Genomic DNA, 23,132 nt, shown 5'->3' with positions numbered 1-23,132 from the left:
GAAGCCCCTCCCCTCCTTCCCCTCACCGGCATCAGCCTTCAGCCAACCTTTCCTTGTCAGTATGCATGTTTTAAAGGATGTCTGAAATACGGCTTGTTTGATCAGCCCCTCAGACTTTGTTGCACTTGAGGAGGCCTTCATTATTCATCAGCATGTCTTGTAGTGGATCAGGACAGGATTACTCCTTCTGGCCCACACACAAGCTCTTAAGCAGGGACAGAATAAGGAAGGAGAAATTATTTCAAATTTGCACAAATAACCTTGAGACTTGGAGATGATGAACAGTATGGTTTGCTGTTTTTCCAGAGGCAGAATCTCTGTCATGTAACTCCTGCAATACAGAAGTAGCATTTAGGCTAGACTGCCTGAGTCCTCCTATCAGCAGAGGAATGTAGCCAAAATGACACTCTCCATGACCAAGACACTTGACTCGTCACAGTCGTCCCTTTTAATGTCACAATTAAGAATTGCAGCAGCCTTTCACATTGTTAAGGAAAACAGACTGACTGCACTGTGAATGCACACACTCAGGGTAATGGGCCGACCTGACAACACTGAGGGAGTCCAACCTTAACACAAGTGTCTCACATTAAAACCCAATGTCTTTTTAATAGTGCCAACAGCTGGAGCTTGACAGCCTTGCTGCATTTGCTGACTGAGCAAACAGTTTTAACATAGCCTAGGCCTGTCTGCCTGTCTCATTATGGGGGAGAGGGGGGGGGGGGGAAACGGGGGCAGGACTGAGAGACGGAAATGGAATGAGTGCACCCTGGAGAACTGAACGTAAATAAGACTTTATCAGAAACACCTGGTATGGCTATTCCTCTAACTGAGAGTCAGTCAAACCTTGAAGAACATCTGGGCTGCATTGATCATTCCTGAATGTAACCAGATGTTCAAACAACAGCTTGTGCAGTGTAAAGACATCTTTGCGCATGTAGGCTTAATTTAAAACATGTCATTAGAGGAATGACATTTTCAGGCTGGCACCAAGGATGCCAACATGCCTGTCAGTCTCACCTGGCTCTAAGTTGAGGAGAGCTTGACCTCATCACTACTGGTCTTTGTGCGAGGTGTTGAAGGTACCGAACCATCTGTTCAAGCAGTTGGCACACAGTTCAGACACTCATCGGTAGAACACAAGACATGCAATCAGCAGTCTCTTCATAGTCCCCAGCTCCAGAAAAGAGGCAGGGAAACGTGCAGTATTCAATAGAGCCATGACTACATGGAACTCTCTGCAGCCCCAGGTAACACCCCAGGTAACACCCCAGGTAACACCCCTGGTAACACCCCAGGTAACACCCCTGGTAACACCCCAGGTAACAGGGAAGCTAGTAATAAAAGTACATTTAAAAAAATGATAAAAGAACACCTTACGGGGACTGTGAAGATGCACACAGACATTTGAATGTTTTTTTGTATTGTATTATGTACTTATGTGTTATACGTGGTTGTCTCGCCTGGCTATCTTGAGATGAATTCACTGGCTGTGGGTTGCTCTGGATGCTAAATGACTAGATTCTAATGTAAATGTACTGCTATATACAGTACATTCCGTATTTTATTTGTTGTGTTTTGATTCCTGTTTGGACCCCAGGAAGAGAAACCACTGTCTTGGCGGCAGATAATTGGGGATCCTAATCCCACTACTACGCCTCACAGAAAACCTGTGCCTGTTTAGTGTTAGTCCCTAGTACTATTACATTTGAGGGGCATAGAAAACCATGTTTTATTTCTCATTATATTCAAGTCGTCATCAACAGCTGTGTTACCTGATTTTGGATTCCTTTTAGCTACCGGGTGTTTATCTAGTTACTTCTTCAGTGAAATACTTGGTTACTTTATCAAAAAATGTTAACCATTCTCTCTCTCTCTGTCTGCAGTGTGCAGGGGTGAGTTCCAGGCGATGGCTCAACCTGCAGGAGTACCAGAGCAAGAAGCTGATGCAGGAGAGTGGGGTGACTGTCCAGCGTTTCTACGTGGCTGACAATCCTCCCGACGCCCTGCAGGCCGCCAAGAGACTCAGTGAGTGGCTATCATACTAACACTCACTGCAGAGTACTGACCCTACCATTCACACTAGAACTATATGTACAATATGCAGGTTGAAGAAGTGGCATTTATTTAGTTTATCAAACAATACTGGTGGTGATTGTGGTGTTTCTGTACTGCAGCTTGTTTGAGAAGTGTCTTGACACTGTGACTTTGTTTCAGCTCTCTTTGCATAGCAATCCCCAGCCAGCCCTCTTCCAGATGTGCAAATTGCTGTGGTTCATCCTGGCTGAAGTGTTATCAAGTATAATGGTGTGTGTGCACGAGGTGTGTTTGGGAGCGGGGCCCAAGTTCATTGTGCTCTGTGATCATGCAGGCTCTATTCTCATCACCCCACTCAACCATGTTAATTATTTTCACGCACTTTCTCTTTTCAGTTTCTCTTTCACTGTATCGCTCGGTCTGTCTTTTAACACACACACAAGTTATAATTCAGTGTCCTTGACGGCCCATCTCTAGCACATTGTTTTTGTCCAGTGAGATGTTGGGTGCTAAGGGTCTGCCAGGGGTTTTCTCAGTGGTTTGGCGTTGATGCAGGCCAAGATAAACGAAGGAGGAGGTGTAATATCTCTGTGACAGTCCCTGTCGTGCTCTCTCAGCGCTGAGAGGGTGGGCCAGCCGGATGGACGGGGCCCAAATACTGAGCCCTCGGCAGACCTACTCTGGCCAGAACCTTTGGCTTCTGTAATCTCTTGTTTATCTCTACCAACACAATGGGCTTTTCTGTTGTCCTGTAGTGGCTCTCTCTCTCTCTCTCTCTCTCTCTCTCTCTCTCTCTCTCTCTCCCTGTGTTGTCCTGTAGTGGCTCTAGAGCTCTCTCTCTCTGTGTTGTCCTGTAGTGGCTCTAGAGCTCTCTCTCTCTGTGTTGTCCTGTAGTGGCTCTAGAGCTCTCTCCCTGTGTTGTCCTGTAGTGGCTCTAGAGCTCTCTCTCTCTGTGTTGTCCTGTAGTGGCTCTAGAGCTCTCTCACTCTGTGTTGTCCTGTAGTGGATCTAGAGCTCTCTCTCTCTGTGTTGTCCTGTAGTGGATCTAGAGCTCTCTCTCTCTCTGTTGTCTTGTAGTGGCTCTAGAGCTCTCTCTCTCTGTGTTGTCCTCTAGTGGCTCTAGAGCTCTCTCTCTCTGTGTTGTCCTGTAGTGGCTCTAGAGCTCTCTCTCTCTCTGTGTTGTCCTGTAGTGGCTCTCTCTCTCTCTCTCTCTCTGTTGTCCTATAGTGTCTCTCTCTCTCTCTCTCTCTCTGTTGTCCTGTAGTGGCTCTAGAGCTCTCTCTCGCTGTGTTGTCCTGTAGTGGCTCAAGAGCTCTCGCTCTCTCTCGCTCTCTCTCTGTTGTCCTGTAGTGGCTCTAGAGCTCTCTCTCTCTCTGTGTTGTTCTGTAGTGGCTCTAGAGCTCTCTCTCTCTCTGTGTTGTCCTGTAGTGGCTCTAGAGCTCTCTCCCTCTCTGTGTTGTCCTGTAGTGGCTCTCTCTCTCTCTCTCTCTCTCTCTCTCTGTTGTCCTGTAGTGGCTCTCTCTCTCTCTCTCTCTCTCTCTCTCTCTGTTGTCCTATAGTGTCTCTCTCTCTCTCTCTCTCTCTGTTGTCCTGTAGTGGCTCTAGAGCTCTCTCTCTCTCTGTGTTGTCCTGTAGTGGCTCAAGAGCTCTCTCTCTGTGTTGTCCTGTAGTGGCTCTAGAGCTCTCTCTCTCTGTTGTCCTGTAGTGGCTCTCTCTCTCTTTCTCTCTCTGTGTTATCCTGTAGTGACTCTAGAGCTGTCTCTCTCTGTCTCTGTGTTGTCCTGTAGTGGCTCGCTCTCTCTCTGTTGTCCTGTAGTGGCTCTAGAGCTCTCTCTCTCGCTCTCTCTCTCCCTGTGTTGTTCTGTAGTGGCTCCAGAGCTCTCTCTCTCTCTCTCTGTTGTCCTGTAGTGGCTCTAGAGCTCTCTCTCTCTCTCTGTTGTCCTGTAGTGGCTCTAGAGCTCTCTCTCTCTCTGTTGTCCTGTAGAGCTCTCTCTCTCTCTCTCTCTCTCTCTCTCTCTCTCTCTCTGTATTGTCCTGTAGTGGCTCTAGCTCTCTCTCGCTCTCTCTCGCTCTCTCTCTGTTGTCCTGTAGTGGCTCTAGAGCTCTCTCTCTCTCTGTGTTGTCCTGTAATGACTCTAGAGCTGTCTCTCTCTGTGTTGTCCTGTAGTGGCTCTCTCTCTCTCTGTTGTCCTGTAGTGGCTCTCTCTCCCTCTCTCTCCCTATGTTGTTCTGTAGTGGCTCCAGAGCTCTCTCTCCCTGTGTTGTCCTGTAGTGGCTCTAGAGCTCTCTCTCTCTGTTGTCCTGTAGTGGCTCTAGAGCTCTCCCTGTGTTGTCCTGTAGTGGCTCTAGAGCTCTCTCTCTCTCTGTGTTCTGTAGTGGCTCTAGAGCTCTCTCTCTGTGTTGTTCTGTAGTGGCTCTAGAGCTCTCTCTCTCTGTGTTGTCCTGTAGTGGCTCTAGAGCTGTCTCTCTCTCTGTTGTCCTGTAGTGGCTCTCTCTCTCTGTTGTCCTGTAGTGTGTCTCTCTCTCTCTCTCCTACTCTCTCTCTCTCTCTCTCTCTCTCTCTCTCTCTCTCTCTCTCTCCCCCCCCCTGTGTTGTCCTGTGGTGGCTCTCTCTCTCTCTCTCTGTGTTGTCCTGTAGTGGCTCTAGATCTGTCTCTTTGTCGTCCTATGATGCCTCAGTGGATTTTTGTCCAACTGCTCTTGACTCAGTTTAAAAGTGAGTGATATACACAGTTTGTGTGTGTTACACTCGCTGGCCACCTCAGGTCATATCATAGTTGGAATGTATACTGAGCTGCCCGGCTCCCTGTAGACAGTAAGCAAGTCTTTGTGAGTCTCTAGCCCCAGACTCAGAGCCCAGTATCAGGGTCCCTCTTGAGAGGACCAGGAGTTCAGCAGCACCATGGGGAGTGGAGGTGACCAAGCGCTGTGAGCCCTGATGCATGTACACTCTCTCACTCCCCAACACCCTCCCTTCTGTCGGGCTCACTTACCCATGAAGCAGTGGACCTGACAGCTCAATTGGAGTTGGGCTATCTGGAGGTCCACTCATGTACAATAGAGTAGAGAGACTCTCACTAAAGTGGATGATGATTGATTTTGCCATTTACCATTTAGGAGAGAACTTTTCATCTTGGATCTGAATCAGCAACTGTTTTTAAAAGATGAAAGCAGCGGTTATGGATTTCTGATGTGTCATAACGATTGCCACATCCATGTTTTGGAGCGAGGGGCAAACCTTAACTAGCCTATTGCTCACGTAAAGTAGACACATTTATTGGCCCCTCACTGGGACTGCTGAGTACTGGATGACTAAAGTACCTCTGTGTTCCAGAGGGCCACTCTGTGTGACAGACTGACACTATGACTCCTGTCTGCCTGCTCAGAGCAAATGACCCAGCAGCACCTGTCCCAAACACAGCCCTGTATGGAAGGCACAGACAGGGGGGGCTGTAGATTTTAAAAGCCCCCTGCACCGTTCACTAATCTAACTGTCACAGAAGGGCAGCTCTGATGTGGTCCTCATCAGTTACATTGTGTACCAGGGTTTGCGTTAGCTGGTAATAGCCATCTTTTCCCCAAAAAAAATCCCATTGCATTTTTGCCTATTAATTGATGTGAAATACCAGTCGATACTGCTCAAACCAGTAGCATTTTTCAAATCAACTTGCTTTCATTGTCCAGTAGCCAAATACACAATCCTAGTCATATTAGTAACCAATGCTAGTTGTTGCATCTTTAGATTTCCCCTCTTTCTTAATTTCTAAGGGATATTTTCATCTCTGTCACATGAAACTGCTCAAAATGGTGTTTTCCTGCTAATTGCATTATGGAACTAACATTCACACGTAGCCTACTGCCTCACATTTGTTGTCTAATTCCTCACATTTGCAGACTGATGTAAGATAGTCTACTATTCCTAATGTGATGATTTAGATTGGATAGTCATAATTTCGGCTAATAATATAATTTGTTCACTGTTCTCTGAAAGAACTGTTCAATGCAGTGGAGTAGGCCTAGGCTATATCAGAACCCACATGTCTTCTCTCTCTGCACAGGAAATGTTGGCCTTTTATAAACACATTTTATGCAATTCAACTACGCTTTATATGACTAGAGACATGAGCAGATTTCTTTTTTTAGATGAGAAAATTACAGGGTAGCCTACTGACAAACAGATCAATGCAAATAACATTGTCTGATCCATATATTAAGCCAATGAAAAGTGGAGACACAAGTACAATATGACATCCATCTAACCTGGAGGAGAAAATGATTGTCCAAAAACAAACCGAAGTGCCACTGACCCAATGATAACGACAGTGAATATGTACACTCACCAGGGATATGGCTGCTGTTCTCTGCTGGTGCAAATAAGATCCTTTTAAATTAAGTTGAGATGTTTGATAACTGAAAGACATTGGTTTCTTTTCATTCTCATCTCTTTACAGCAATAGCCATTTGTTTCTTCAACAGTTTTTCCGCGATTATACATTTTTGATATTGCGATATGCCTGGATATTGCAATATGCCTCTGCTTTTCACTGACAGTTGCAACTCAACAGTCATCTAGGCCTATTTTGTAAGAAGCTAATGATCCTCTGTGGCCAAATCATTCTTTCTGGTGTAGTAGCCTATTTTGAACGATTTTATTTATTTATGTTTTTATAGAATAAGCTAATTAGGCTATATAATTTTGGCAATTCAATTTACTTTAGGGAAAGCTTTCCTAATGGAAACCCTGGAGTTTGTGTGTGTGCGCGCCACTGTGATTACACTGCCTAGGCCTTGCCACCATGCCTCTCAACCACATCCCACCAATAAGCATTTGGCATTAGAGGATGCAGCAGTCATGCGCTGATTGGGAAAGGAGTGACAACTTCTCTGTCTTATGCTGAGTGTCTCAATATATTAACCCAGAGGGGTTTTGACACATCTAGCAATGCACTGCCCCACAATGTGCTGACGAAATGTCTCTCCTTTGAAAACCTATAAGATGTTTGTGAATTTGAGAAGGGGCTGTCTATTTTTTTGCGTTTCTCCTCTGCAGAGCAGAATAGTCTGAACACCTTATCAACAATCATATTCAGTGTCTGTCAATGGAAGGCTGAGCTGCTTTCCCCTCAACAGGGATGCTATCAAACACACTGGATATGGAATCAGCTTTTGAATATAGCCAGTCTGGCATTTTACCATTTTGAGATATGACCGCAGCTCATGTAATGAATAAAGATGATTTTTATTTTCATCGTTGCCCAAGCCCGTCCAGCCATCTAAACTCAAAGACACACAAAAGCACCCCCCCCACCCCTTCCACACACACCTGTCCCAAGCAGCCAATGGGCGTGTGATTATTTCAACCACTTTTTAGAGCACAACACTGTTGACGGATGCATCTGCTGAGTAAATCTTGATGGATTTTCACTCTAAATTCCCTATTATACTGTATTTGTTCTTCTCCTGCGTCTCCGGGAGCCTTCACGCCTGCCAGGCTTTCTGTCTGAGCAGTGATCGACGAACCAGACATTGAAAAACATTTGCTCTGATTCTATCTTCTCCATATGTTGAGCTTGTTTGATGAATGTGAGAGCAACATGCATTTTTTTTTGACACGCATGCACACACAGATGGTCACATTCTCTCTCAACACAAATGACATGTTTTGCTCCAGCTCCATTCCATTCTATGTGCAGTATAAGGTTTATTTTCTCAGTAATAAAGGGTGCCTCCCTATATACAGTATATTGGCCCACACAACATGCTGTGTCTTGAATCCAAAAGGATTAGGACCCAATTCCTTAATAGGTGTGTGATTTAATGTGACTTAACAGGAATATTTACCAGCATATACGGTAGGAACTTCTATTATGCTCGAGCTCTTATCATACCGTTTCAATAGGCACAGGTTGAGACGGCTTGTGGGATCCTATAGGCTTTGTGTGTTTCCTTACTAATGGTTGTATGTTAGCTCAGCAACATACAGCCATCTGTCAATTCAGCACTGTTGAACACTTTGAATACATCCTGACAACTAAAGTCCAGCACTCCAGGTGTTCTCCCCCTCTCTCATTCCGTTTCCTTGTCACTTTTCCTCATTGGTTTCAGCTGTATTCTCATTCTTTTTTGTCTCGTTCTCCACTTCTACCCTTTTCTCTCTCCTTGCTTCTTGGGTCATTTTTAAAGTTATTCAGAGTAGACCGGTAGAATAACAATTAGCAGCAGGAATGGATTCATTCATTTCTCACAGATATGAATATTCAGTGTAAACAGTGCAGCTTTATTCATGAGTCAAATCTTATGTGCTTATTAGATGCAGTGTTGGTTTGACATGTCAGTGCACAGCATAATATTGAGATGGCCTGACATTAGGCTAACCCTTTGAGGAAGGTATGAGTGTAGACTTCAACACTCATTCCTGCTTTGCTCCTCGCAATGGCTACTGCCCACCAGTCCACCCATTATCAAGTATGCGTAACTGCGTATGTGGAGTGTGTCTGAAAGTGGGTGCTGTGAAATAATTGTGAGGATCAACCTGAGTGGGTGTATATGTTATGTTTCATAAGTTAATTGGGCAGATTGGTTGCCACTCGACAATTTTGTGTGGCTGCTTCCTTGTAGTATTTTAGCTAATCTGGTTAGGATAATTAATGTAGGAGGTTAGGATAATTAATGTAGGAGGTTAGGATAATTAATGTAGGAGGTTAGGAGAATTAATGTAGGAGGTTAGGAGAATTAATGTAGGGGCTTAGGAGAATTAATGTAGCAGGTTAGGATAATTTTTATCTTATTTTACCTTTATCTAGGCAAGTCAGTTAAGAACAAATTCTTATTTCCAATGACGGCCTAGGAACAGTGGGATAACTGCCTTGTTCAGGGGCAGAATGATTTTTACCTTGACAGCTCGGGGATTCGATCTTGCAACCTTTCGGTTACTAGTCCAACGCTCTAACCACTAGGCTTCCTGTCGCCCCTAATGTAGGAGGTTAGGAGAATTAATATAGCAGGTTAGGATAATTAATGTAGGAGGTTAGGATAATTAATGTAGGAGGTTAGGAGAATTAATGTAGGAGGTTAGGAGAATTAATGTAGGAGGTTAGGAGAATTAATGTAGGAGGTTAGGAGAATTAATGTAGGAGGTTAGGAGAATTAACGTAGGAGGTTCGGAGAATTAACGTAGGAGGTTCGGAGAATTAACGTAGGAGGTTCGGAGAATTAACGTAGGAGGTTCGGAGAATTAACGTAGGAGGTTCGGAGAATTAACGTAGGAGGTTCGGAGAATTAACGTAGGAGGTTCGGAGAATTAACGTAGGAGGTTCGGAGAATTAACGTAGGAGGTTCGGAGAATTAACGTAGGAGGTTCGGAGAATTAACGTAGGAGGTTCGGAGAATGAACGTAGGAGGTTAGGATAATTTAACGTGGTAGGTTAGGAGAATGAGGTTAGGGAAATGGTAAGCTTCGCTAACAAGCAACAAGCAGCCACGCAAAACGGTCGAATGGCAAACAATCTGTCCAATTAGCTGTTAGGTTTCCATACACCTACTTATGTTGATCCTCCCACCTATTTCACAATGCCCACTTTCAGACACACTCCACGTATGTAGTTATTCATGACTCCCCACTATGCCATCATTGGCTTGAATGGGGATGCCTGTTTTATTCATTTTACTTCTATGGCAGCACCTGCAGGCAGGAGCGAAGGAGAGGAGAATGTTTTTTTTTTTACACAGTTCTAGATTTTTTTATGCATTTACAGTGCCTTCAGGAAGTATTCATACCACTTGACTTAGTCCACATTTTGTTGTGTTACAGCCTGCATTCAAAATTGATGTTTATTTTTTTTGACACATCTACTTAGTACCTCATAATGATGAATTAAAAACATGTTTTTAGAAATGTTGGCAAATATATAGAACAATCTAAGGTCCCACAGTTGACAGTGCATGTCAGTGCAGAAACTATACCATGCAGTCCAAGGAACTGTCTGTAGATCTCTGAGAATTGTGATGAGGTAGAGTGTTGAAAGTGTCCAAGAACACATTGGGAAAAGATATGGAACTACCGAGACTCTGCCTGGAGCTGGCCGTCTGACCAGACTGAACAACCGGGCAAGAAGGACATTGGTCAGGGAGGTGACCAAGAACCCGATGACCAGTCTGACAAAACTACAGAGTTCCTTGGCTGAGATGGGAGAACCTGCCAGAAGGACAACAGTCTTTATAGCACTTCACCTATCTGGGCTTTATGGGAGAGTGTCTAGACAGAAGCCACTCCTTAGAAAATGACACATGACAGCACGACTGGAGTTTGCAAAAAGGCATAAGAAAAACTCAGGCAAAAGATTATGTGGTCTATAGGCCTCCGGAGTTGCTCAGTGGTCTAAGGCAGTGCTAGTTGTGCCACTAGAGATCCTGGTTTGAGTCCAGGCTTGGACGCAGCCTGCCGCAACCGGGAGACCTATGGGGCGGCGAACAATTGGCCCACCGTTGTCCGGGTTAGGGGAGGGTTTGGCCGGCAGGGATGTTTTTTGTCCCATCGCGCACTAGCGACTCCTGTGGCAGGCCGGGCACAATGCACCTGACAAGGTCGACAGGTGTAAGGCTTCCGGTTTAAGTGGTAGTTGTGTCAGGAAGCAGTGCGGCTTGGCTGGGTTGTGCTTCGGAGGATGCACGGCTCTTGACCTTTGCCTCTCCCGAGTCCATACGGGAGTTCCAGCGATGGGACAAGACTGTAACTACAAATTGGATATGACAAAATTGGGGAGAATAAAAATAAATAAAGATTCTGTGGTCTGATGCGTCAAACTCTTTGACCTGAATGCAAAGCTCTATTTCTGGAGAAAACCAGGCACAGCTCATCACCAATCTAACACCATTCCTACCGTGAAGCATGGTGGTGCGAGCATCATGCTATGGGGATGCTTTTCAGCGGCAGGAAGTGGGATACTGGTAAGGATGAGGGAACAATGAATGGAGCCAAATACAGGCACATCCTTGATGAGAACCTGCTTCAGAGTGCAAAAGACCTTAGACTGGGGCAAAGACATTTACAATGTCTCCAAGCATACAGCCGAAGCAATGCTGGAATTGTTTCTGAACAAAAATGTGAACGTCCTCGAGTGGCCCTGCCAAAGCCACAGACTTCAATCCCATAGACAATCTCTGGAAAGACTTAAAGATTTCTGTTCACTGCCGCTCCCCATCTAAATTAACCGTTGTTGAGCAAATCTACAAGAAAGAATGGGAGTTAATCCCAAATCCAGATGTGTAAAACTGATAAACATAACACCCAAGATGACTCAAAGCTGTAATCGCTGCCAAAGGTGCTTCAACTAAGTATTGACTCAGGGTGTGAATACTTATGTATAGATATTTCTGTATTTAATTTTCAATACATTTCAGATTTTCTTTTCTCACTTTGTCATTTTGGGTTATTGTGTGTGGATGGGTGAGAATTTGTTTAATGTAATCCATTTTTGCAAATGTTTATAATGAAAAAACGAATACAGCCTTGAGTCTTCTTGGGTATGACGCTACAAGCTTGGCACACCTGTATTTGGGGACTTTCTCCCATTGTTCTCTGTAGATCCTCTCAAGCTCTGTCAGGTTGGATGGGAAGCGTTGCTGCACAGCCAATTTCAGGTCTCCAGAGATGTTTGATCGGGTTCATGTCCGGGCTCTGGCTGGGACACTCAAGGACATTCAGAGACCTGTCCCAAAGCCACTCCTGAATTGTCTCCCAGTCCCTACCACTGAAAAACCTCCCCACAGCATGATACTGCCACCACCATGCTTCATCGTTGGGATGGTGCCAGGTTTCCTCCAGACTAGAGGTCGACCGATTATGATTTTTCAACGCCGATACCGATTACTGGAGGGCCAAAAAAGCAGAGTAATCGGCCAATTAAAAAAAAAAAAAATCATTTTATTTGTAGTAATGACAATTACAACAATATGGAATGAACACTTATTTTAACTTAATATAATACATCAATAAAATCAATTTAGCCTCAAGTAAATAATGAAACATATTCAATTGGGTTTAAATAATGCAAAAACAAAGTGTTGGAGAAGAAAGTAAAAGTGCAATATGTGCTATGTAAGAAAACTAACGTTTCAGTTCCTTGCTCAGAACATGAGAACATATGAAAGCTGGTGGTTCCTTTTAACATGAGTCTTCAATTTTCCCAGGTACGAAGTTTTAGGTTGTAGTTATTATAGGAATTATAGGACTATTTCCCTCTATACCATTTGTATTTCATTAACCTTTGACTATTGAATGTTCTTATAGGCACTTTAGTATTGCCAGTGTAACAGCATAGCTTCCGTCCCTCTAGTTAGCGCGCACTAACTAGCTAGCCATTTCATTTCAGTTACACAACCCTCATCTCGGGAGTTGATAGGCTTGAAGTCATAAATAGCACAATGCTTGACGCACATTGAAGAGATGCTGGCAAAATGCACGAAAGTGCTGTTTGACTGAATGTTTACGCGCCTGCTTCTGCCTACCACCGCTCAGTCAGATACTTGTATGCTCAGTCAGATTATATGCAACGCAGGGCACGCTAGATAATATCTAGTAATATCATCAACCTTAACTAGTGATTATGATTGATTGTTTTTTATAAGATAAGTTTAGTGCTAGCTAGCAACTTATCGTGGCTTACTGCATTCACGTAACAGGCAGTCTCCGTGTGGAGTGCAACGAGAGAGAGGCAGGTCGTTATTGCGTTGGACGAGTTAACTGTAAGGTTGCAAGATTGGATCCCCCGAGCTGTCAAGGTGAAAATCTGTCGGTTTGCCCCTGAACAAGGCAGTAACTCCCACCGTTCCTAGGCCGTCATTGAAAATAAGAATGTGTTCTTAACTGACTTACCTAGTTAAATAAAGGCATATATTTTTTTATATCGGCGCCCAAAAAGACCTATTTCCGATTGTTATGAAAACTTGAAATCGGCCCTAATTAATAGGCCATTCCGATTAATCGGTCGACCTCTACTCCAGACATGATGCTTGGTATTCGGGCCAAAGAGTTGAATTTTGTTTCACCAGTCCAGAGAATCTTGTTTCAAATGGTCTGAGAGTCTTTAGATAGCTTTTTGAAAACTACAAACGGGCTGTCATGTGCCTTTTACTGAGGAGTGGATTCCGTCTGGCCACTCTACCATAAAGGCCTGATTGGTGGAGTGCTGCAGAGATGGTTGTCCTTCTGGAAGGTTCTCCCATCCCCACAGAGGAACTATGGAGCTCTGTCAGAGTGCCCATCGGGTTCTTGGTCACCTCCCTGACCAAGGCCCTTCTCCCCCGATTGCTCAGTTTGGCCGGGCGGCCAGCTCTAGAAAGAGTCTTGGTGGTTCCAACCTCTTCCATTTAAGAATGATTGCGGCCACTTTGTTCTTGGGGACCTTCAATGCTCCAGAAATGTGTGCCTCGATCTGTGCCTCAACACAATCCTGTCTCTGAGCTCTGTGGATAATTCCTTCGATCTCATGGCTTGGTTTTTGCTCTGACAAGCACTGTCAACTTGCGGGACCTTTATATAGGTGTGTTCCTTTCCAAATCATGTCCAATCAATTGAATTTACCACAGGTGGACTCCAATCAAGTTGTAGAAACATCTCAAGCATGATCAATGGAAACAGGATGCACCTTCTCTCAATTTCGAGTCTCATAGTGAAGGGCCTGAATACTTGTTTGCATAAGGTATTTCTGTTTATTTTTTTAAATAAATGTAAAAACGTTTTTTGCTTTGTCATTATGGGGTATTGTGTGTAGATTGACTAGGAAAATGTTTTATTTTATCAATTTGAGACATAACATAATGTGGAAAAGGGGAAGGGGTCTAAATACTTATCGAATACACTCTTGTCTTTAAAAGAGTAGAAGTGGACAATTATGTAATCCATATTTTATTACACCATTCTGTGTAAAACAGTGCTATGAAATACAAAGCCCTCCCACTGAGTAGTTTTACTGTAACCAGTGCATTCCATGATGTAAGTGGTCCCTGACTACTGAACCAGTGTGAGAAAGAGGTGGTCTGTCTGATACTGTGTTTGACCACGACAGCCTTGCTGAATCCAGTGTTGATGGTGCGGTGCTATAAGAGAGGCTCCTGGTGTCCTCCTGGTCCTCCTGGTGTCCTCCTGGTCCTCCTAGTGTCCTCCTGGTCCTCCTGGTGTCCTCCTGGTCCTCCCATGTCTCTGGCTGTTTGGCTGGCAACAGGGCAGCGTTTACACCTCTGACTGGCGCTGGTGTCTGAGATCAGCTGGAGCGTAGCATATGCTTCTCTCCTGAGCCACCGTTCTGCCGAGCTTGTACCATATGTCAACCCCTCATTCCTCCCCCTGTCTTTCTCAGCCATGCGTGACGTGTACTGGCATTCTTTCCCATCTCTACCTCCCCGTTATTCCGTGTTAAACAAACAACTGCCATTCTTTTTTTGCTTCTATTTATTTCCACAAGGGCCTTTGTTTGATATCTTATCTCCCTGGTGGGAATGGAGGAGTGTCTTTTGAAAGTGTGTCGCTGGCATGTAGGCCTAGATGTTGTATGTCAGCTGGTCTCACTTGTTCTGTCTGTGGAGAGATGAAAGACATGGTGATAGGATGAGGGTTTGTTTTCTTCTTGTGTTTCCAACTTCATTGTGTTGTTAACATAGCATTAACATGGCCACCAAACTGTTTTGTATTCAGTTGTGCGAATGTGCGACGTGAGAGTATGTTGTTTATACCCAGTGTGTGTGTGCAATGTTCCTGCATTTGTGTAACACCCATTGTATTTCATTAAAGTGCAACTGCAGCCAGCTACAATAAGCAAACCTGCTCAGGCCTCTGAATCACTAATAGAATGTGTGAGCGAGCGCTGTGTGGGAAAGCAAAACAAAAGGCTACCGCTGCTAGTACGGAAATCTGTGAGTTTATGGATCATAAAGGGCCGTAATCATATCTCTGATGTGTGTTTCTGCGGTAAAACAATCAGAATGCCTCTCCAATGGTTTTCTAAATACATTTTGAGGAATATGAGCTGCGTTTCAGGGACCACACAAATCAAAATGTAATTTTGGACTCGTGACAGCTGGGCTGTATTGACATTGCGGGAGGCACATTACCGTTACTCATGCTTTAGGCCCTGTTGCCTCGCCAACGCGCCTAACACTTGTTCAGGCAGAAGGTATGGGGCCATTTATTTTGGTAATGTTGCCTCTAAATTGCATGTTTTAGTAGGGCTATTCCATGCTCCATTCAGCAGTAAATTTGTAAGAAGAAATAAAATGTTTTTTTCCTCATTAGTCTCATTAGTGCTTTTGTTCCCGTTTAAAAAAAATCCTGTGTCTGAATTGCTTCGTACTGTGGGGCCCATTCTCATTCCATTCTATTACACTGCACTCTGTTTGATAATGATGCTTTTTCCCGCCAATGAATGGGAATGACTTGGGACAAGGCCTGCATTCTAGTAGGACTAGCTGTAGGACTACCTCATCATACATAGTTAAATAAATCCCGGCACGTTTAGAAGTAGCCTAGTTAATTGATTAACATCAAACAGTATGATGTCTTGAGCGTCTAGTGAGCCGACAGATTCAGTGCAACCCTCATCTCGGCTGAGTGAGGGATTTGGAGAAGACTGGAATCTCAGCATTGTAAAGCTGGCCAGCATGGATGGACTCCCATTCTCTGTCCACATATCCCTCCTCAGCCAGCCTCTCTCTCCCAGCCTACACCCCCTCACACACTTCAAGCACTTTAAAGCCCGCTTTCATCTCCTCCGTCTAGAAAACAAGCCTGAGTCTTTTGAAGAGCTCTGACACTCTCAATAACAACGAGAGCTGTATGAGTGTTTTCTTCAACAGGACCGGTCCTCTCGTGATTATCAGAAGTGTTGGGATCAGTGTCCTGCACAGCTGGACCTAATACAGTCTTTTATACTAGTCAGTTTGATACCTGGTGTTTTCACCTAATGTGTGTAATGTATGACGGAACATTTTGATAAGGTGTGGCTTTTCTGATTCTTCTCTGAGGTAAATGGAATCACAGCCATTCTCAGTACTGAAACACTTCAGATATTGTGCAGATTTGAGATGCTTGGGGAGAGCTGGAGAGAGAGAGGGAGGAAAAAGGGCAGGCAGCATTGAGGAGGAGTTTGATTGACATGGACATAAATGTTGGCAGCTAGAAGACTACTCTCCAGAGGGCAGATAAAGACGGCGGCAGTAGTTTTGGGTCACAGGCAGCCAGCAAGCAGCTAATACTCTGGCTGGTATAGACTCAATCAGGTTCCCTGCCCTAAGACGAGTGTGTATGTGGTGGTGCACAAACACTGTTTCTGTAAATGAGAAAATAGATTCCGCAAGTAGATTGCTTGAGGAATTGAACTGCTAGTATTTTTTATATGGATAACATTTTACTCTAGGTGTCCTAATGCATGCATTCATAATGTCTTTACAACAGCTATATATAACATTTATCATAAGCTGTCAAATTGTCATAACAGTTATGATATTATAGAACAAGTTGTAATGTATTATATATAGCAAGTCTTCCGCTTATTGGTGTCCTTTTTAGTAGTGGTTTCTTTGCAGCAATTTGACCATGAAGGCCTGACTCATGTTTCCTCTGAACAGTTGAATGTGTGTCTGCTACTTGAACTCAGACGCATTTATTTGGGCTGCAATATCTGAGACTGGTAACTCTAATGAACTTATCCTTGTGGCAGGGCTTACAAACCATCATGGATTACAGACGGAAACCCAGCCATGAGCTGCCCAGTAACCTGCTAAACAAGCTAAATGCCATCTATGCTCACATTGAGGCAAGTAGCACTGAACCATGCATGAGAGCACCAGCTGTTCCGGAAGACTGTGATCATGCTCTCCATAGCCGATGTAAAACCTTTAAACAGGTTAACATTCACAGACTGATTACCAGCTGGCAAGTGTCTAAACTGACATTTTTAAAATCTCCCTGACCCAATCTGTAATACCTGCATTTTTCTAGCAGACCACCATAGTCCCTGTGCCCAAGTAAACCTTCCTAAATGACTATCGCCCCAAAGCACTCATTTGTAGCCATGAAAGGCTTTGAAAGGCTGATCATAGCTCACATCAACACCATCATCCCAGAAACCCTGCACCCACTCCAATTCCTATACCGCACCAACACTGCCCTTTCCCACCTGGACAAAAGGAACACATATGTGAGAATGCTGTTCATTGACTACAGCTCAGTGTTCAACACCATAGTGCCCACAAATCTTATCACTAAGCTAAGGACCCTGGGACTGAACACCTCCCTCTGTAACTGGATCCTGGACTTCCTGGCGGGCCGCCCCCAAGTGGTGAGGGTAGGCAACAAAATATCCACAACGCTGACCATCAACACAGGGGCGTCTCGGGTGTGTGCTTAGTCCCCTCCTGTACTCCCTCTTCACCCAGAACTGCGTGGCCAAACACAACTCCAACACCATCATTAAGTTTGCCGACGACTCAACAGTGATGTGCCTGATCACCGACGACAATGAGAGGTGGTCTGAGACCTGGGAGTGTGATGCTAGAGCAACAACCTCTCCCTCAACTTGAGCAAGACAAAGGAGCTGATCGTGGACTACATAAATCGGAGGGCTGAGCAGCCCCCATTCACCTAGGCAGGGCTGTAGTGGAGAAGGTTGAGCGCTTCAAGTTCCTTGGTGTGATATTATGGTCCAAGCACACCAACACAGTCATGAGGCGGGCACAATGTCTCTTCTCCCTCAAGAGGCTGAAAATATTTGGCATGGGTCCTCAGATCCTCAAAACGTTCTACAGCTGCACCATCGAGAGCATCACTGGTTGCATCACTGCTTTTTATGGCAACTGCTTGGCATCCGACCGTAAGGCGCTACTAAGGGTAGTGCGACAGCTTATCACTAATGTGTTATATAGCTGTTTATAAAGGTGTTTTGGATGCATGCGTAAAGACACCTACAGCGAGGTGTTAATCTTTACACTCGGAGAGCAACTGAATGGAGTTATTCTACCTGGAAAACATTATTTTATTAAAGCTACAGCTTCGTCTGCATAAAATGTTTTTTTCATCTGTCTGAACAAGTTTAAGTGTTCCCTCCCTCAGTACCATGCCGTTGTGATTTTACGTGAATGGGGTTTGGATGGATTATTATGCAAATGTTCTTCAGGTTACTGAGCATTTACATAGCTATTAACTGTTAATGTTAAGTCAAAACAGCAGTGTACTCTGCTGCTTTCTCTTTCCCAACTACCAAGCACAGTGGTGCCACAGCCAGCAAAAACATCAGTGTTCTCCTTTACTTTTGGATCAGGTAGGGGTCTGTGGAGTTGCAGGTATCTCCGCCACACCGCCCTTTTCCCCCTGAGAACCAGCCTGTCACACAGAAAGACGGATGGCACGGGGAGTTTTCCTACCAAGAAGCCACGCTCCTGGGGAAAGAGGGGACACGGGAGAGGCTGAGGAGGAGCTTTTTCAAGCCAAGGTCATTAACACAGGCTGGACAGGACCGACAGTGACGGCCTAGACGTGCTCACCTAATATGTGCACATATGCACAGTTTATGGCAGTATGGAGTAGGCAGAGCAATGTACGTGATGCTTGTAGTGTCCTTAAAGCCATGTAGTAGACATCTGCTTTTCCTGTATAGGATTTGTCTATTGTCATCATAGCTGGCAGAGACCTTACAACTGGAGAAAACGACATGCTCACGGAAATTCTCTTAACAGCTTTAAATAGGCTTTGGAAAATAAGGCTTCCTTGAAAGAGCTGATTTCTATAAGCGGCTTATGGTAGTTCCACCTTCTCATTATGCTTCTTAACCTTTTCATTATATGTGGAATTATTTCTCAGACATATTCAGTATGGTGTATGGATGGCGCTAATAGTGTGTTAGAAGTCATTATGATTACCATTATGCTTGACGCTTATGACGCACTCACTGTAGTCCTTGGGTTCCAGGGGATAAAGTGATATTAATCACTCCAGAGCAGTAGAAGACACACCACTCACTGTAGTCCTTGGGTTCCAGGGGATAAAGTGATATTAATCACTCCAGAGCAGTAGAAGACACACCACTCACTGTAGTCCTTGGGTTCCAGGGGATAAAGTGATATTAATCACTCCAGAGCAGTGGAAGACACACCACTCACTGTAGTCCTTGGGTTCCAGGGGATAAAGTGATATTAATCACTCCAGAGCAGTAGAAGACACACCACTCACTGTAGTCCTTGGGTTCCAGGGGATAAAGTGATATTAATCACTCCAGAGCAGTAGAAGACACACCACTCACTGTAGTCCTTGGGTTCCAGGGGATAAAGTGATATTAATCACTCCAGAGCAGTGGAAGACACACCACTCACTGTAGTCCTTGGGTTCCAGGGGATAAAGTGATATTAATCATTCCAGAGCAGTAGAAGACACACCACTCACTGTAGTCCTTGGGTTCCAGGGGATAAAGTGATATTAATCATTCCAGAGCAGTGGAAGACACACCACTCACTGTAGTCCTTGGGTTCCAGGGGATAAAGTGATATTAATCACTCCAGAGCAGTGGAAGACACACCACTCACTGTAGTCCTTGGGTTCCAGGGGATAAAGTGATATTAATCACTCCAGAGCAGTGGAAGACACACCACTCACTGTAGTCCTTGGGTTCCAGGGGATAAAGTGATATTAATCATTCCAGAGCAGTAGAAGACACACCACTCACTGTAGTCCTTGGGTTCCAGGGGATAAAGTGATATTAATCACTCCAGAGCAGTGGAAGACACACCACTCACTGTAGTCCTTGGGTTCCAGGGGATAAAGTGATATTAATCATTCCAGAGCAGTAGAAGACACACCACTCACTGTAGTCCTTGGGTTCCAGGGGATAAAGTGATATTAATCACTCCAGAGCAGTGGAAGACACACCACTCACTGTATGGAACTCTGCTCCACGTCTTTTATTACTCACCTGTGAAACCTAGAGGAATGCTGCCTACGTTCCAAGTTCATCTCCCCAGTCGTGTTTGTATAAGCAGGCTTGAATATGCTCATCATAATGACCTCGGCCCTTTCCCTCATTGCTATTTCAGTAGAATGCCAATGTTGGTTAAATGACTATATGCCATTAATGAGACATTGGCTGATAACTTTAGACGACCATACCCCTGGGCCGTTGTCTGTAAAGTCTTACTCCAGAGTGACTAACAGTTTCCACACTGGTCCAGGGGTTTGAACTCTGCCTCTCTGTCATAGAGTGCCACTTAGTCCAGCTCTGGAAATCTTTAGTACGGACAGTGTGTGGAGCCTAACGAGGAGTCGGCTGTCATGATACTACTGCAGGCAGCAGAGGTCTAGGTTGACGATGAACCCCTGTAGAGCTCCACAGAGACTGCATCATTAGATACTGCCACATCCTCTGAGTGGTCGTTACCTGGCGCAGTTGGAATGGATAGTGCAACAGCATTGCACAGCTCAAAGAGGTCACATACTTTGTTTTTGGTGGCTTACCATTAGCCCCATACTAGTCATAAGGAAATAAAGGCTTACAAGTTTGTTAACTGCATTAACTTCTAAGCTTCATTACTGCAGCAGTGGAGAATGATAGTCCTAGGTGTGTTCTCGATACAGCGAGTAATTATCTATCCTAAATGTTCCGAATTGTTTATAGTCACATGTACAGGTTTGCAGGTGGGATTGCAGGGTACAGTGAAAGTCTTTGTCCATAGTGGGAGTAGCAGGGGGGAGGGGTTGTCCATAGGGGGAGTAGCAGGGGGGAGGGGTTGTCCATAGGGGGAGTAGCAGGGGGGAGGGGTTGTCCATAGGGGGAGTAGCAGGGGGGAGGGGTTGTCCATAGTGTGAGTAGCAGGGGGGAGGGGTTGTCCATAGGGGGAGTAGCAGGGGGAGGGGTTGTCCATAGGGGGAGTAGCAGGGGGGAGGGGTTGTCCATAGGGGGAGTAGCAGGGGGGAGTGGTTGTCCATTGGGTGAGTAGCAGGGGGGAGGGGTTGTCCATAGCGTGAGTAGCAGGGGGGAGGGGTTGTCCATAGGGTGAGTAGCAGGGGGGAGGGGTTGTCCATAGGGGGAGTAGCAGGGGGGAGGGGTTGTCCATAGCGTGAGTAGCAGGGGGGAGGGGTTGTCCATAGGGGGAGTAGCAGGGGGGAGGAGTTGTCCATAGGGTGAGTAGCAGGGGGGAGGGGTTGTCCATAGGGGGAGTAGCAGGGGGGAGGGGTTGTCCATAGGGGGAGTAGCAGGGGGGAGGGGTTGTCCATAGGGGGAGTAGCAGGGGGGAGTGGTTGTCCATTGGGTGAGTAGCAGGGTGGAGGGGTTGTCCATAGGGGGAGTAGCAGGGTGGAGGGGTTGTCCATAGCGTGAGTAGCATGGGGGAGGGGTTGTCCATAGGGTGAGTAGCAGGGGGGAGGGGTTATCCATAGGGGGAGTAGCAGGGGGGAGGGGTTGTCCATAGGGGGAGTAGCAGGGGGGAGGGGTTGTCCATAGGGTGAGTAGCAGGGGGGAGGGGTTGTCCATAGGGTGAGTAGCAGGGGGGAGGGGTTGTCCATAGGGGGAGTTGCAGGGGGGAGGGGTTGTCCATAGGGTGAGTAGCAGGGGGGAGGGGTTGTCCATTAGGGGAGTAGCAGGGGGGAGGGGTTGTCCATTAAGGGAGTAGCAGGGGGGAGGGGTTGTCCATAGGGTGAGTAGCAGGGGGGAGGGGTTGTCCATTAGGGGAGTAGCAGGGGGGAGGGGTTGTCCATAGGGAGTAGCAGGGGGGAGGGGTTGTCCATTAGGGGAGTAGCAAGGGGAGGGGTTGTCCATAGGGGGAGTAGCAGGGGGGGAGGGGTTGTCCATAGGGGGAGTAGCAGGGGGGAGGTGCTTAATACTCCAATTATGCACCTTCATCTACAAATAGACATACCTCCCAGGCAGACTACCTAAACCAGGTTAATTCCCAAATCCATGCATACAACACAGGACACACACGTTCACCCTCCTCACTGCTGCACTTCACATAGTCAATTCTCTAGCAGATACAGAGGTTACATACTCTGGAATTCCTTTCTTCACATTGCCAAAATATCATCATCCCTAAATATCTTAAAGTGTAGTCTAGGGATCAGCCTGATGAACCAAACTATCCAGTAGTCTCCTCCGTGTAGACTCACTCACACATAATCAAACATCATTTATCTTGTGAACTCATTATATCATGTACATTTTATAATTAGTATGCTCTGTTTTTACTTTCTACATAGTGTTTGATGCACCTATCTGTTGTAGACACTGAATCTATTCACTTTGATTGTTCCTGTGTGTGTTGATTGTCTTCTGAGTTTGGATTAGTCATCACATGTAGCTGCCACATTACTTGCGTTAGACTGGAGCAAACACTGGAGAGCTGGGCTGCTCAGTCTGACCTGGAGCTGGGTGCTGGGCTGCTCAGTCTGACCTGGAGCTGGGTGCTGGGCTTCTCAGTCTGATCTGGAGCTGGGCTGCTCAGTCTGACCTGGAGCTGGGTGCTGGGCTGCTCAGTCTGACCTGGAGCTGGGTGCTGGGCTGCTCAGTCTGACCTGGTGCTGGGCTGCTCTGTCTGACCTGGAGCTGGGAGCTGGGCTGCTCAGTCTGACCTGGTGCTGGGCTGCTCAGTCTGACCTGGAGCTGGCAGCTGGGCTTCTCAGTCTGACCTGGAGCTGGGAGCTGGGCTTCTCAGTGTGACCTGGAGCTGGGAGCTGGGCTGCTCAGTCTGACCTGGAGCTGGGTGCAGGGCTGCTCAGTCTGACCTGGAGCTGGGCTGCTCAGTCTGACCTGGAGCTGGGTGCTGGGCTGCTCAGTCTGACCTGGAGCTGGGTGCTAGGCTTCTCAGTCTGACCTGGAGCTGGGTGCTGGGCTGCTCAGTCTGACCTGGAGCTGGGTGCTGGGCTGCTCAGTCTGACCTGGAGCTGGGTGCTGGGCTTCTCAGTCTGACCTGGAGCTGGGTGCTGGGCTGCTCAGTCTGACTGGCAGCTGGGCTGCTCAGTCTGACCTGGAGCTGGGCTGCTCAGTCTGACCTGGAGCTGGGTGCTGGGCTGCTCAGTCTGACCTGGAGCTGGGTGCTGGGCTGCTCAGTCTGACCTGGAGCTG

The 23,132-nt window shown here is 46.0% G+C and overlaps 1 protein-coding gene across 1 annotated transcript in view; it reads left to right on the top strand.

Moving 5' to 3' along the window:
- The window catches only part of LOC139371219 (succinate--CoA ligase [GDP-forming] subunit beta, mitochondrial-like), a 126,544-nt gene that overhangs the window by 18,559 nt on the left and 84,853 nt on the right, over nucleotides 1-23,132 (top strand). The window contains exon 2 of the mRNA XM_071111422.1: nucleotides 1,887-2,028. Coding sequence (XP_070967523.1) covers nucleotides 1,887-2,028 — 142 coding nt within the window. The remainder of the gene's footprint in view (nucleotides 1-1,886; nucleotides 2,029-23,132) is intronic.

The sequence above is a fragment of the Oncorhynchus clarkii genome, chromosome 17, assembly GCF_045791955.1.
Source record: "Oncorhynchus clarkii lewisi isolate Uvic-CL-2024 chromosome 17, UVic_Ocla_1.0, whole genome shotgun sequence".
Classification (NCBI taxonomy): domain Eukaryota; kingdom Metazoa; phylum Chordata; class Actinopteri; order Salmoniformes; family Salmonidae; genus Oncorhynchus; species Oncorhynchus clarkii.
Note: the sequence above shows the minus strand (reverse complement) of the source record. Positions and strands in the feature narration are given on the sequence as shown.